This window comes from Zootoca vivipara, chromosome 4 (assembly GCF_963506605.1).
Source record: "Zootoca vivipara chromosome 4, rZooViv1.1, whole genome shotgun sequence".
Lineage (NCBI taxonomy): Eukaryota > Metazoa > Chordata > Lepidosauria > Squamata > Lacertidae > Zootoca > Zootoca vivipara.
Genome location: NC_083279.1, coordinates 101,950,015 through 101,963,346, shown reverse-complemented (window position 1 = coordinate 101,963,346; position 13,332 = coordinate 101,950,015). Strand labels below are relative to the sequence as shown.

The 13,332-nt window shown below is 57.1% G+C and overlaps 1 protein-coding gene across 1 annotated transcript; it reads right to left on the bottom strand.

The window, feature by feature from the left end:
* Positions 1-430: 430 nt before the first annotated feature.
* Positions 431-10,146, bottom strand: CCKBR (cholecystokinin B receptor). Its single transcript, XM_060274024.1, has 5 exons — positions 9,982-10,146; positions 5,401-5,728; positions 4,511-4,766; positions 2,175-2,302; positions 431-1,085 (listed from the first exon to the last, which is right to left on the bottom strand). Exons 1-5 carry the CDS (start codon positions 10,144-10,146, stop codon positions 547-549), a joined length of 1,416 nt encoding a protein of 471 aa, XP_060130007.1. The 3' UTR covers positions 431-546.
* Between the last annotated feature and the right edge of the window lie 3,186 nt (positions 10,147-13,332).

Below are 13,332 nucleotides of genomic sequence, written 5' to 3'. Positions count from 1 at the left end.
CCTGTTCTCCACTCGGAGCAGCCCTGCCTCCCACGTCAAAAATATAGCCACATTAAAAACCCGAAATTAACAAGAAAACAAACAAAACAAAACAAAACCAAGGTGTCCAGCAGGGAAAGGCAGCAGAAGGGCCTTCGAAGCAGAGCAGTCGTCCTTTTCAGATTTTTCCGAGGATGGGGAAACTCCCGATTCAGCAGGGAGGAAGTCTAGGGCAGAGGCTGCTTTTGGTGTGGGGAGGAGGGGGGACTAAAGGAGACACAGGGGGTGGAGTGGGGTGCATGGGCCCAATGAGTGACCCCCCACCTGCATTGTCTCAGGGATAACAGTATCATACAATGGTAGAGTTGGAAGGGACCCCATGGGTCATCTAGTCCAACCCCCTGCAAGGCAGGAAGAGCTCAGCTCCTCTTTACGCCCCTTTTGCTTGGGGTGCCAGAGACACAGCCAAGGGGAGGGTGGAGAAGCATCCTGGGGGGAAGGCATGCAAGGGAGCAGGAGGGGAGGGTCTCAGCATGTGGGGCAGCCCCCCAGAACTGTCCGGCAGGGTCAAGGGGGCCCGACGCTGCTGACGGTGGTGTAGCTGAACTTGGAGAGGGATGCCCCTGTGGCCGTGAGCTCGTCCTCCGGGGGCCGGGGGCGCCTCCGGCAGCAGGGGGCCACCCGGCCACAGGAGCAGGTGGCAGCAAAGGCCTTGCGGAAGCGCTTGTTCATGAAGCAGTAGATGAAGGGGTTGACGCAGGCGGAGGCAAAGCAGAGCAGCTGGATGAAGGAGATGGGGGTCCCCGAGAGGGCCTGGTGCGCGGCCTGCGGGTCAAAGGCCCGCCACGTGTTGACGGTGTAGAGGGGCAGCCAGCAGACAAAGAACATCACCACAATGGCCACCAGCATGCGCACCACCCGCTTCTTGGCCAGCAGCTTCGCCCGGGAGGTGTTGACGCGAGCGGCCTCCTGCTGGGCACCGTCCTCGGGGGTCAGGACCGACAGCTCCACCGCGCCCCCCGCCGGACGGGACACCTGGACATAGCAGCCGTCGCCCTCCTCTACGCAAGGCGGGAGGGGCTCTGCGGACCCCCCATTCTGCTGGGCTGGGGGACACAAGCGAGAAGAGGAAGAGGAAGAAGGAGGAGGAGGAGGAGGAGGAGGAGTTTGGATTAGATAATCTGCTTTATCACTACCCGAGGAGTCTCTAAGCGGCTAACATTCTCCTTTCCCTTCCTCCGCCACAACAAACACTCTGTGAGGTGAGTGGGGCTGAGAGACTTTAGAGAAGTGTGACTAGCCCAAGGTCACCCAGCAGCTGCATGTGGAGGAGCGGAGACGCGAACCCGGTTCCCCAGATTAGGAGTCTACCGCTCTCAACCACTACACCACACTGGCTCTCAGGAAGGGCATGTGAGGAGGGCTCTGGAGAGCAGGGGGTGGCAGAGCTGGAAGGGACCCCCCAGGGTCATCCAGTCAACCATCTGCAGTGGAGGAATCTGAGCTGAAACACCCCAGGCAGATGCCCATCCAACCTCTGCTGGAAAACCTCCGAGGAAGGAGAGTCGGCCATCTTCCAAGGTCACCCGTTGGATTACTGCCAGAACGTTCTTCCTGAGCTTTAGGCAGAATCTCCTTCCTTGTTATTTGAATCGGTTGGTTCAGGTCCTCCCTTCCAGAGCAGGAGAAAACAAGCTTGCTCCACCTTTGATGTGACTTGAAAGGGGGCGGGGCTCTCCTTCCTTGGAGGTTTCTCAGCAGAGCTTGGTTGTCCCTTTTCAGGAGTTCCTTAGCTCCAATTCCTGCTTCCTTGGGGGTTGGACTAGATGACCCTTGGGTTCCCTTCCAATTCCATGATTGTGACATTTCTAACACAGAGCTCTTCCGCAGGCAAAACCAACAGGGTGGCCAACATTACTGTAGCTACAGAAGCAACATGAGGAACAAGGTTCAAAACGTTGCCCAAAAAACAGCAAAATGGTTTTTTGAAGCATCAAAACTGCCGGACACCAGTCCCTCTTGCCATGAGCCGAAGGCTTGCACAGATGAAAAGGTCTTGCATGGCACCTCAGCAAAAATAATTTTGGGGGGTGGGGTGGGTAGCCAGGACTGTGCATCTTCCCAAGCCCAGAGACCTGCCTCTCCCCCCCCCCAGCCTAGGGCTCCAGCGTTTCCCACCCCTGCCCCACACCAACCTTTGGCCTGCTGGGTGAGGTCCATCTCAAACTGGATACCCCTGTAGAGCTCCCGGGAGATCAGTCCGTAGGCCACGATCATCACCAGCCCTGGAATCAGGAAGAGAGTGACCAGCAGCAGGACGGACCTGGCCGGGAGGGAAGGGGAGACGGTTGCCCTCGAGAAAGGCCTCACCCTCCGCCCTGAATTGGCCAAACCCTCTTTCCAAAGTGCTCCCAGGTGCACAAGGTTAACTCACGTCCACAAGTACGTAAACAGAACAGAGAGCGAACTAGTAGCAATTGAGCTCCCCTGTCATAATAATAATAATAATAATTTACCGTATTATTTGTACCCCGCCCATCCGGCTGGGTTTCCCCAGCCACTCTGGGTGGCTTCCAACAAAGATTAAAATACATTAAAATGTCACAGATTAAAAACTTCCCTAAACAGGACCGCCTTCAGATGTTTTCTAAATGTCAGGTAGTTGTTTATCTCTTTACATCTGATGGGAGGGCATTCCACAGGGCGGGAGCCACTACCAAGAAGGCCCTCTGCCTGATTTCCTGTAACTTGGCTTCTAAGAATGAGGGAACCGCCAGAAGGCCCTCAGCGCTGGACCTCAGCGTCCAGGCAGGATGATGGGGGTGGAGACGCTCCTTCAGGGTTACTGGGCCAAGGCCGTTTAGGGCTTTAAAGGTCAGCACCAACACTTTGAATTGTCAGCATTGGAGACCCTCGCCTCTCAAATCATGTCCCAGAGAAGCCTGAATGGACCAGCCCTTTGCAAAACCAGTCCGGCAAGTATTTGTTGAGATGTCCAAAGGGCATCTTCTGGGTATGGATGAGGAACAGGTTCTGGAGCCAAGGCATTCAGCATTTCCAAAGGACCTCTCAGACAGGCCAGGAAGGGCCATTGTCAGGTACTGTCATGCACCTTGATGGAGAGACTTGCAAATAGCCATGTTCAAATATATAAAAGGATGTCATATAGAGGAGGGAGAAAGGTTGTTTTCTGCTGCTCCAGAGAAGCGGACACGGAGCAATGGATTCAAGCTACAAGAAAGAAGATTCCACCTAAACATTAGGAAGAACTTCTTGACAGTAAGAGCTGTTCGGCAGCAGAATTTGCTACCAAGGAGTGTGGTGGAGTCTCCTTCTTTGGAGGTCTTTAAGCAGAGGCTTGACAGGCATATGTCAAGAATGCTTTGATGGTGTGTCCTGCTCGGCAGGGGGTTAGACTGGATGGCCCTTGTGGTCTCTTCCAACTCTAGGATTCTATGAACTATGTTGGAGAAACAGGACCTCTGAGCATGAGCTGATTTACACGGCCAACCCACTTTGCAATGTCTCTGACGTTCTGCAACTGGCAAAAAACACTTTCCCTCCCTTTCTCGTAACACTAGAATTCATGGCCATTCAATGAAGCTGAATGTCGGGTGATTCAGGACAGAGAAAATTAAGCCCTTCCTCGTGCAGCACAGAGTTAAACTGTGGAACTCCCTCCCCCAGGAGGCAGGGGTAGTCAGCAGTGGCTTTAAAGGAGGTGGAGGCAGATTCACAGAGGAGGAGAGGGCTCTCGAAGGCTCTGAGCCAGGATGGCTCTGCCCTGCCTCCCTAGCTGGAGGCAGAAATGCTTCCGAATCCCAGTTGTGGAAACAGCAGGAGGAGAGAATGCCCCTGGGCTCGGATCCTGCTTGCTGGTTTCCCACAGACAATTGTTCAGCCACTGCAGAAACAGGGAGTTGGACTGCGTTGGCCGCTGGGATCTGACAGGCCCTCTCAGGCCTGGTTTACTAATTAAACTTGGCTCCTGTGTGGAGTAGTTAAAAGGAGGAACCCTGTTTTTAATGACATTCGACACATGTCATTGTGGCCAGCAAATTTACTGGGGAAGCTTCCAAACCTCCCCGGAAAGCGTTCCGTTCCTGACAGCAGCTTGAAGAAAGGATCCCCTGTCAAGCAAGGTGCAGAGACTTCAGCCCAGAAAGCAGACAGGCGCTCTGGGGCAAAACTTTGGCTCATTTTGTCTCTGATAGAAGATGCCACTCTAGATGCCAATAAAGGTGTTGTGATTGTGATTGCAACTCAAACTCTTCCCATATGAACCTACTTGGACCCTGAGAACATCTTCCGAGGCCCCTCTTTGTGTGCTGCCTCCTCGAGAGGTCCAGAGGGTGGCAACACAAGAACGGGGCCTTCTCTGCAGTGGCTCCCCATCTGTGGAATGTTCTCCCCAGGGAAGTTTGCCTGTGAGGACTGGCTGCTGAGCTATCCGGGCCCTTGGCCTGATCCAGCCAGGCTCTCCTTCTGCTCCCAGCACTCTTCCCCCCTCCCACCGCCGGCCGCTACTCACCAGGCCTGCTTGACGTTGCTCCCGGGCCACTTGTGGGTGCACTGGGTGATGTGGGGCTCTGCGGGCTGTGTGGCGGTGGTGGTGTAGATGGGGTAGGGCAACATCAGTAGGGCCGAGATCAGCCAGGTGGCGGCGATGACGCGGTAGGCGTGGGAGCGGGTCTGCCACACGCGCGACTGGAGAGGGTTGCAGATGGCATTGTAGCGCTCAATGGCGATGGCGACAAGGCTGAAGGTGGAGACGCTGACCGCCATCCCTGGGGGGGGAGGGGAGCGCAGGGTTGGGAACAGAGGAACAGGGTCAAGGAATCCTGTCTCAGACCCAGGGCAGCCCCTTCCCCTCCATGGGACTCAAGGGCCCCGGCTCACCCCAGCAGCGTAGCAAGCCGCTTGGATACTGGGAGCGGCAACCCGCTCTGTATCGCGCATGCGCTGCGTCAATGTGCATGTGCACTACAGAGTGACGCAGCACATGCGCACTACGGAGTGGGTAGCTGGTGGTGGCGCTCCAGCGCCGCCACCTGCAAACCGCAAGCAAGCCGCGGAGCGAGGTTTTTTACAGGGCGGCTTGGGAGGCACGGTTGCCCTGCCGCCCTGTAAAAAGCCTTGCTTTGCAGCTTGCGCACTCACCTGCTCGGTGTGCACTTTGCTTGTTCCTGGGTGAGGGGCGTCGCTGACACCCCTCCCTGGCCCACCCCTTGCCTCCGCCCGAGAAGGAAGAAGCACAGCACATGCCGGCCAAGCAAGTGAGCGAGCAGCCAGCCACCAAGCGAGGCTTTTTACCAGGCTGGCTGCTCGTTCACGGGGGGCCCGCCGAGTGTCACCCCCCTCCAGGGTGGCACTCGGGGCGACCCGCCCCCATCACCCCCCCTTGCTATGCCCCTGGCTCACCCATGAGGTAGGCGACGGCCTTGCAGACAGCCTTCCCAAAAACGAAGGTGCCCATCAGGCTGGGGATGAAGCTGAAGGGCAGGCAGAAGACGGCCACCATCAGGTCGCTGAGCGCCAGCGAGAGCAGGAAGGAGTTGGTGACGGTGCGCAGGCGCTTGTTGGCCACCAGCACCGAGATCACCAGGACGTTGCCAAAGACACTCAGCAGGAAGATCACCGAGTAGAGAAGCACGCGCACCGTCACGTCCAGGTCTGCTGCCGAGGGAGAAGAGAGCAGGGGGAGAGGGGGGTGGCAGCAGCAGCAAAGCAGGCCGGCTGGCCTGGCCCCCTGGCCCCAGACAGGCTAATGCTACCCCCAGGGTGTCAGGGATTCTGTGACTGTGATTCCTCCATTGCTGGGGGTGGACTCGATGACCCCTGGGGGTCCCTTCCAACTCTACAGTTCTAGGGTGCTTGCAGTTTCTCTGTGCTGCAGCCTGGGGGTGGGGTGGGGGCACTTTAGCGATGAGCTTCCTTGGGGAGTATTATAATAAGAATACTTCCACCCCCTATCTGACTCGGTTGCCCCAGATATTTTGGGCAGCTTCCAACAGATATAAAAACATAATAAAACATTAAACTTCCCTAAACAGGGCTGCCTTCAGATGTCTTCTGAAAGTCAGATAGTTGTTTATTTCCTTGACCTCTGATGGGAGGGCATTCCACAGGGTGGGTGCCACTACCGAAAAGGCCCTCTGCCTGGTTCCCTATAACTTTCCTTCTCGCAGTGAGGGAACCACCAGAAGGCCCTCGGAGATGGACCTCAGTGTCTGGGCTGAACGATGGGGGTGGAGACGTTCCTTCGGGGATAGTAAAGGAAAAGGGACCCCGGACCATTAGGTCCAGTCGTGACCGACTCTGGGGTTGCGCACTCATCTCGTGTACAGCTTCCAGGTCATGTGGCCAGCATGACAAAGCTGCTTCTGGTGAACCAGAGCAGCGCACGGAAACAGCGTTTACCTTCCCGCTGTAGCAGTTCCTATTTATCTACTTGCACTTTGACGTGCTTTCGAACTGCTAGGTTGGCAGGAGCTGGGACCGAGCAACGGGAGCTCACCCCGTCACAGGGATTCGAACCGCCGACCTTCTGATCAGCAAGCCCTAGGCTCAGTGGTTTAACCCACAGCACCACCTGGGTCCCCCCTTCAGGGATACAGGGCTGTATAGGGCTTTAAAAGTCAGCACCAACACTTTGAATTGTGCTCGGAAAAGTACTGGGAGCCAATGTAGTTCTTTCGAGATATATGGTTTCGGCGGCCGCTCTCAGTCACCAGTCTAGCTGCCACATTCTGGATTAATTGCAGTTTCTGAGTCACCTTCAAAGGTAGCCCCACATAGAGACACATTGCAGCAGTCCTCCCTCCCTCCCTCCCAGACGGGGCAGTTCTGGATCCGGTCTGCCCACCTCTCCCTATCCATGCCACCCACCACCCTGGGGTGTTATTCCCCTTTCTCCTACCTGCTGCCGCCTGACCCTCTCTCAGCAGCTCCCCTGGTCCCCCCCCCTCACCCCTGCCACTCCACTGCCAGCCTCCCTGCTCTGAGCAGACTGCTGGCACTGCTGCCACCCATGGAGGCCTCACCAGGCCCTGGGAGTTTTCTGAGGGTGGCTCATTTCAGAGACAGGCCTTGCCCACCTAAGACAGCCACCCTCATGATGCCACCCATCCCAGAGGACCCAGGCGTCCTGCTCCCCTGCCGGACGCCTCTCCAGGTGTTGCTTCCTCTTGTTTCTCCCAGGGAAGAGGCCGCTGTTTGCCAAGGTACCTTTTTGCTGATAAGGATGTGTCAGTCGGCTGTGACACGCAGAGATGGGAGCAGAAGGCAGGAGGGAGCGGGCAGTGCCAGAGCCAACAGCCGCCCCCCCCCCGAACAGGGGTTTGTGTGTGGGGAGAGCTGTGTGCACACCTACACAGAGTAGCAGGAAGGCGCAGGGAAAGTCTGGGTCTCTCTCTCTCTCCCTGCCCCTACCAAGGACATGCCTTCCAGCTGACCCTCCCCAAAGAGGGAAGACCCTTGGGCATGACTGCCTGGCACCCCCTCTTGTGCCTCTGAGACCCCACCCTGACCCTCCACCTCCCAAACTTCCTGTCTGAATGAACGCAGGAGGGGTTAGGATTACAGTCGTACCTTGGAAGTTGAACGGAATCCGTTCCAGAAGTCCGTTCGACTTCCGAGACGTTTGGAAACCAAGGAGTGGAAACAATAGCGGAAGCCGCGCCAGACGTTTGGCTTCCAAAAAAAAGTTCGAAAACCTGAACAATCACTTCCGGATTTTGCTCATTCGGGAGCCAGAATGTGCGACTCCCGAGGTGTTTGGGAGCTGAGGTACGACTGTACTTTTCATTATTATTTATTAAATTGGAGGCTCGCTTTATCTTTCCAAAGGCAACTCAAAGCGGCTTAGAAGCAAGCAGGCAAACAGACAGACAGACAGAAATAAAACCACCACAGAGAGAGAGGTTAAAATAAAACAAAGAACATATTGAAATAATACCTTAAAGATACATTGAAAACACCATACCCGTTCTAAGAGGTCACAGATAAACACAAGCCAGAGAGCTAGTTAAAGAGGAAAGTTTTTGCCCAGCACAAAAGACATGAAATAATTGTGCCAGGTGAGCCACCCTGTGGAGAGCGTTCCACAAACTGGGAGCTGGTGTGGTTTAGGGCTGGTGACGCACCAGGAGGGAGTCCAACTCTCTTTCGCAGAAGGGAGACTGAGGGCCATCTAGTCCAACCCCCGTAATGCAGGAATCTCAGCTAAAGCACCCATGACAGGTGGCCATCCAACCTCTGCTTAAAAACCTCCAAGACAGGAGAGTCTACCACCTCCTGAGGGAGACCACTCCACTGTCAAATAATAAGTAAATTACTCCAGATGTTTAGTCGGAATCTCAATTCTTGCCCTTTGAATCCACCAGTTTGGGACGGGGTGTTACCCTCTGGAGCAGCAGAAAACAGTCTTGCTTCATCTTCCGACTAAACATTAGGAAGAACTTCCTGGGAGCAAGAGCTATTTGGGGGGGGGGCAGACTCCCTCCCTGGGAAGGTGGCAGATTCTCCTTCTTAAGCAGAGGCTCTGAAGCAGAGGTTAGCATCATCTGTCATTCTTGTTATCTATTTATTGATATCCTGCCTTTTTCCCTGTTGGAACTCATGGTGGCTGACAGATAAAATAAAAATAGCTAAAAACATAGGGGAGGAAGTCATTAAAAAACAAAAATCAACATTAATAGAATAAAACTGTCTGTCTGTCTGTCTGTCTGTGTCTGTCTAGTGCTTTTTTTCTTTAAAAAAATGTTTAGGGGTACTCTCATTTTCCTACTCATATTGAAATACTGCCCCTCAATGAGGCCAAACGTAGATTCTCAAAATGTTTTGAGGTATGCGTCCCTCTGCGTCCCCACAGAAAAAAGCTCTCTCTCTCTCTCTCTATCTATCTATCTATCTATCTATCTATCATCTATCTATCTGAGCTATTTTAAGACATATGATTGTAATGAAACCAGCAGTCTCCCAACCCTTTCATTAAAAGGTCTTCTCTTCACCTACCCGGGAAGGACAACCAGGAGGGAGCCAGTCTAGCTTCCCAAGGGAGAGAGTTCCACTGAGAAGTCTGGGTGGGTGGCCATCTGTCTGGGATGCTTAAGCTGAGATTCCTGCATTGCTGGGGTTGGACTAGAGGACCCTTGGGGTCCCTTCCAATTCTACGATTCCAGGATTCTAGGGGGACAGCCCTTCTGATATTTGAAGCTGGCTATCCCATCTCCTCTCAGTCTCCAAGCCCAGCTCCCTCCACGGTTCCTCCGGCGCCTTGGCTCCCAGGTAATCCTGGCCTCCCTCCTCAGCACTGCGCTCATGCAGCTCTTACCCACAGGAGAGAAGCCAAGCCCCCCCCCCCCGAAAGCCACCCAGAGAAGAGACGCCAGGGGTCAAACCTGGAGGGACACGGCAGCACCCAGGCCACAAAAGAGCTCTGTGCACGCAAAGGGCAAGAATTGAGGCTGGAGGACCCGATCCAGTGGCCGTCGGGGGGAAAGGGACGTGAAGGGGACACCACGTGGAGACGAGGGGGTCTCCCCGCTGCCTCAAACATGGGCTTGGCTTGGGGAGGCGCCCAATAGTTGGGTTGGGGGTTTCACCAGAAAATAGGGGTCTATCAAAAGGCACCCCACCATTTTCTGGTGCCAGGGGTCTCCTCTAGGATGCTGAGGGGGAAAGTCCATTACCCTCCCCAGCCCCGTTCGGACTGTGTGGCATCGCGGGTGGGGGGGGGGGGCTTGAGAGTTCCCACGTGAGAAGCGCAAGGGGGTCCCCGAAGGAACGTGTCGCGGCGGTTGTGTATGTTGCCTGTCCCCTTTGGTGGTGTCCCAGACCAAAAGGGAGACGGGGATGGGGGAATCTTGCGGGGTGGGCGCGGGAGTTCCGCGGCCGAGAGATGCACGCGCGCAAGTGGCGGGTGGATTCCGGCATTAGGCTCTCCGGTGCCGCAGAGAAGGTGGGATTTTTTGGGGGGGGCTGCCCCGGTTCACCGCTGACCTGGGCGAGGCGGGGCCCCCTTCCTTCCTTCTCACCTCGGGCTCCGCGCGGGGGTCTCCGCGCAGCGTCGCAGCCTCCGCCGCTCCCGTTCCAGGCGCCGCCGGCCGAGCCGTTCCCGGTCCGGCCGCACAGCAGCGACTCGTTGAAGTGGCGCGGAGCCTCCATCCCTATTCCCTGGTTGGCGGGGCCGTCCGCTCCTCTGCTCCTCCGCGCCGGGCGCCCACCGGCCCAGCCCAGCCCAGGCAGACTGACGGACGGACGCCCCCTCCTCGCACGCCGCCGCCGCCTCCTCCCCCTGCGCTCGCCGCCGCAGCCGCCGCCGCCTCTGCAGCCGCCGCCTCCACCGGCCGCCCGGCTCCAGCGCTGCTGCCACCCCGCGCCTGGCACCGAGCGCAGCCAGCAGAGCAGCGCCCCCTGACGGCGGACGCAGGCCCTCGCTGAGCCCTGGAGGGGCGCTCTGCACATGCCCCGGCGGCGGGGGGCGGAGCGCAGGCGAATCACAGGCTGGCAGAGTTGGATCTAGGGAACCCAGGGGTCATCTAGGCCAACCCCCTGCAATGCAACATTGCAAGGAATCACAGCTGAGGGCCGAGGGATTCCCTCCCTCCGCTCTGGAACAGCTTGGCGGCGCCGAGGCTCACCCTTGAGCATGGGCAGAGTTCGGGGCAACCGACACTTTTCCGGGGTGGCAAGGCGCTTTCCACACGAGGACCGCATCCCTTGCCCCAGGGCATGTGCAGAGTGCCTTTATCTCCAGGCTCCCTGGTCTTTCGGGGAACAAGGTCGGCCGGCCGGCGCTCAGACTCCAGCCAGCCAGCCAGCCAGCCGCGGTGGGGGGGGGCATCAAGAGACCCCCACCCCTGCGCGGGCCAGAGTTCAAACTGCTCGCCCTCGGGCTCCTCGAGTGAGGGGGGCGCGCGTCTCCCAGCAGCAGCCCCGAGCCGGAAAGCCTACGCCGTGTTTGCTGGGGGAGCGGCGGGCGGAGGCACCTGACCATCCATCCCCCCCTCCCTGCTGTTGACACAGGTGGTTGTTTACCTGGCCGAACGGCAGCCAGGTAAGTGCTGCCTGCGGGTCCGAGCGGGGAAGGGAGCCTGGGAGCCGTAGAGGGGGGCTGGCTGACTGCTCCGGACAGGAGGTCTGCTCCTCCCCCAAGCCTCCCGACTGAGGTTCCCCCTCCTGGCACATCACCTCCCCACGATCGGAGAGGGGAGAATTTTGAGAACTGCAGCTTCTCTCCTTCTTCCCGTTCCTCCTGGTCCCCAGTTCCCCTCCCAGCTGCCTCTTCGGCTATGAACGCAATAAACAGAGCCAGAATTCTCTGCTCGTTGGGGGGAGGGGTCCCTCTCTGTCTCTTTGGAGGGGAGGCGCTGGCTTTCATTTGGCAAAGCAACGTTTTCAGAGATGGGGAGATGGGGGCCTCCTTGAATAGCAGGTTCTCCTCCGATGGCCTGGGGGACTCTGCGCCTGCTTGGCCTGGGGCCTGCTCAACTTTCCCTTTCTTGGCTTCCCCTTGAAGCTGCCTTTTGATGTCTCTCTCTGAGTTTTGGAGAGAGGGATGAAGGGAGATCTGCCAGGGGGAGGAGGCTGGAGTGGGGGGGGGAGGAGGAGGAGAGGAGGGGGTGACCTCCTCCTCTGTGCAGAGGGTGGCAGCTGCCACTAGGAATGGGGGGGCAGGGGGTCAGTGCTGCCAGGGACTGACAGGACGCTACACGGAAAGAGGGGCTGGAGCCTGAGGCAGGAGAGGTGGGCAGTGATTTGTGGGGAACTGAGGCAGCCAGGACAGTGTTCTTGAAACCACGAACATGAAGTTCGGGAGGCAGTGGAAGACAGGAGTGCCTGGCATGCTCTGGTCCATGGGGTCACGAAGGGTCGGACACGACTAAACGAAGCTTCAGAGCTGGAGGAAGAGGAGAAAAAGGCAGGTCAGGCCAGGCCAGGCCAGGGAAGGGCAGGGCCAGGGGCTTTCTCACCTTCTCCTGTCCCTCTGTCTCCCAGAACCAGGAGCGGACTGAAGAGGGAAGGGCAGAGGCAGCTTCCATGCAGGCTTAGTCTCTGGCTGTGAGGTGCATAAACGGATGGAGGGAGAGCTGCCCCTCAGGGCCGTCTTAAGCCCACCCAGCGCCCTGGCGCTAGGTCCCTCCAGTGCCCCCCTCCAGCGCCTCTCCAAGGGCCCGGGAGTGCCAAGCGGACCACGGCAGCAGCGGGAGGCCACCTCCGAGGTTTCACTCAGTCAAGCTTCACCACCAGCGCGGGACCAGCAAGAGCTGCTTGGGTGCTGTGCGCGTGCTGGTGGCGAAGCTCGACTGAGCGGAACCCAGCACTGGGGAAATGAGAAGGAGGCGCAGCGCGGAGTTCTCGGAGAAGGAGCGCAGTCCTGGCCAAATCGCCGGAACCCTGCGCTCACTTGGCGCCCTTCCAGCACCCGGCGCCATGGTTCTCCACGCCACTAGCCTCTATGGCTAGGACGGGCCTGCGGCCCCTGTTCTTGCAGCTGCTCCATAGAGCGCAGACCTGGGAATAGCTGCATCCTTTTGCTGTTGTTTAGCTGTTTAGTCGTGTCCGACTCTTCGTGACCCCATGGACCAGAGCACGCCAGGCACTCCTGTCTTCCACAGCCTCCCACAGTTTGGTCAGACTCATGTTCGTAGCTTCGAGAACACTGTCCAACCATCTTGTCCTCTGTCGTCCCCTTCTCCTAGTGCCCTCCATCTTTCCCAACATCAGGGTCTTTTCCAAGGAGTCGTCTCTTCTCATGAGGTGGCCAAAGTATTGGAGCCTCAGCTTCAGGATCTGTCCTTCCAGGGAGCACTCAGGGCTGATTTCCTTCAGAATGGAGAGGTTTGATCTTCTTGCAGTCCGGAGGAAAGGCGGGTGGGAAACCAGATGGCATGGCAGGCACTTTTGGGCTCTGACCTGGAGGCTCTCTTCCTGAAGAGGCCTTTGACAAGGTGCCCCATGATATTCTTGTAAAGAAGCTGGTAAAATGTGGGCTAGACAATGCTACCATTCAGTGGATTTGTAACCGGCTTACTGACCAAACCCAAAGGGTGCTCATCAATGGCTGCTTCTCATCCTGGAGAGTAGTGACTAGTGGGGTGCCACAGGGTTCTGTCTTGGGCCCAGTCTTGTTCAACATCTTTATCAATGACTTGGATGATGGGCTTGAGGGCATCCTGATCAAGTTTGCAGATGACACCAAATTGGGAGGGGTGGCTAACACCCCAGAGGACAGGATCACACTTCAGAATGACCTTAACAGATTAGACAACTGGGCCAAAGCAAACAAGATGAATTTTAACAGGGAGAAATGTAAAGTACTACACTTGGGCAAAAAAAATGAAAGGCACA

Bases quoted from the DNA above. Each gene is read 5' to 3' on its own strand.
- CCKBR (XM_060274024.1), bottom strand. From the start codon at position 10,146: ATGGAGGCTCCGCGCCACTTCAACGAGTCGCTGCTGTGCGGCCGGACC. The intron at 2,303-4,510 runs GTGAGTAGCGGC...CCTCCCGGCCAG, and splicing joins AGCAACGTCAAGCAGGCCTG to GTCCGTCCTGCTGCTGGTCA. The intron at 1,086-2,174 runs GTTGGTGTGGGG...TGTGTCCCCCAG, and splicing joins CCTCACCCAGCAGGCCAAAG to CCCAGCAGAATGGGGGGTCC.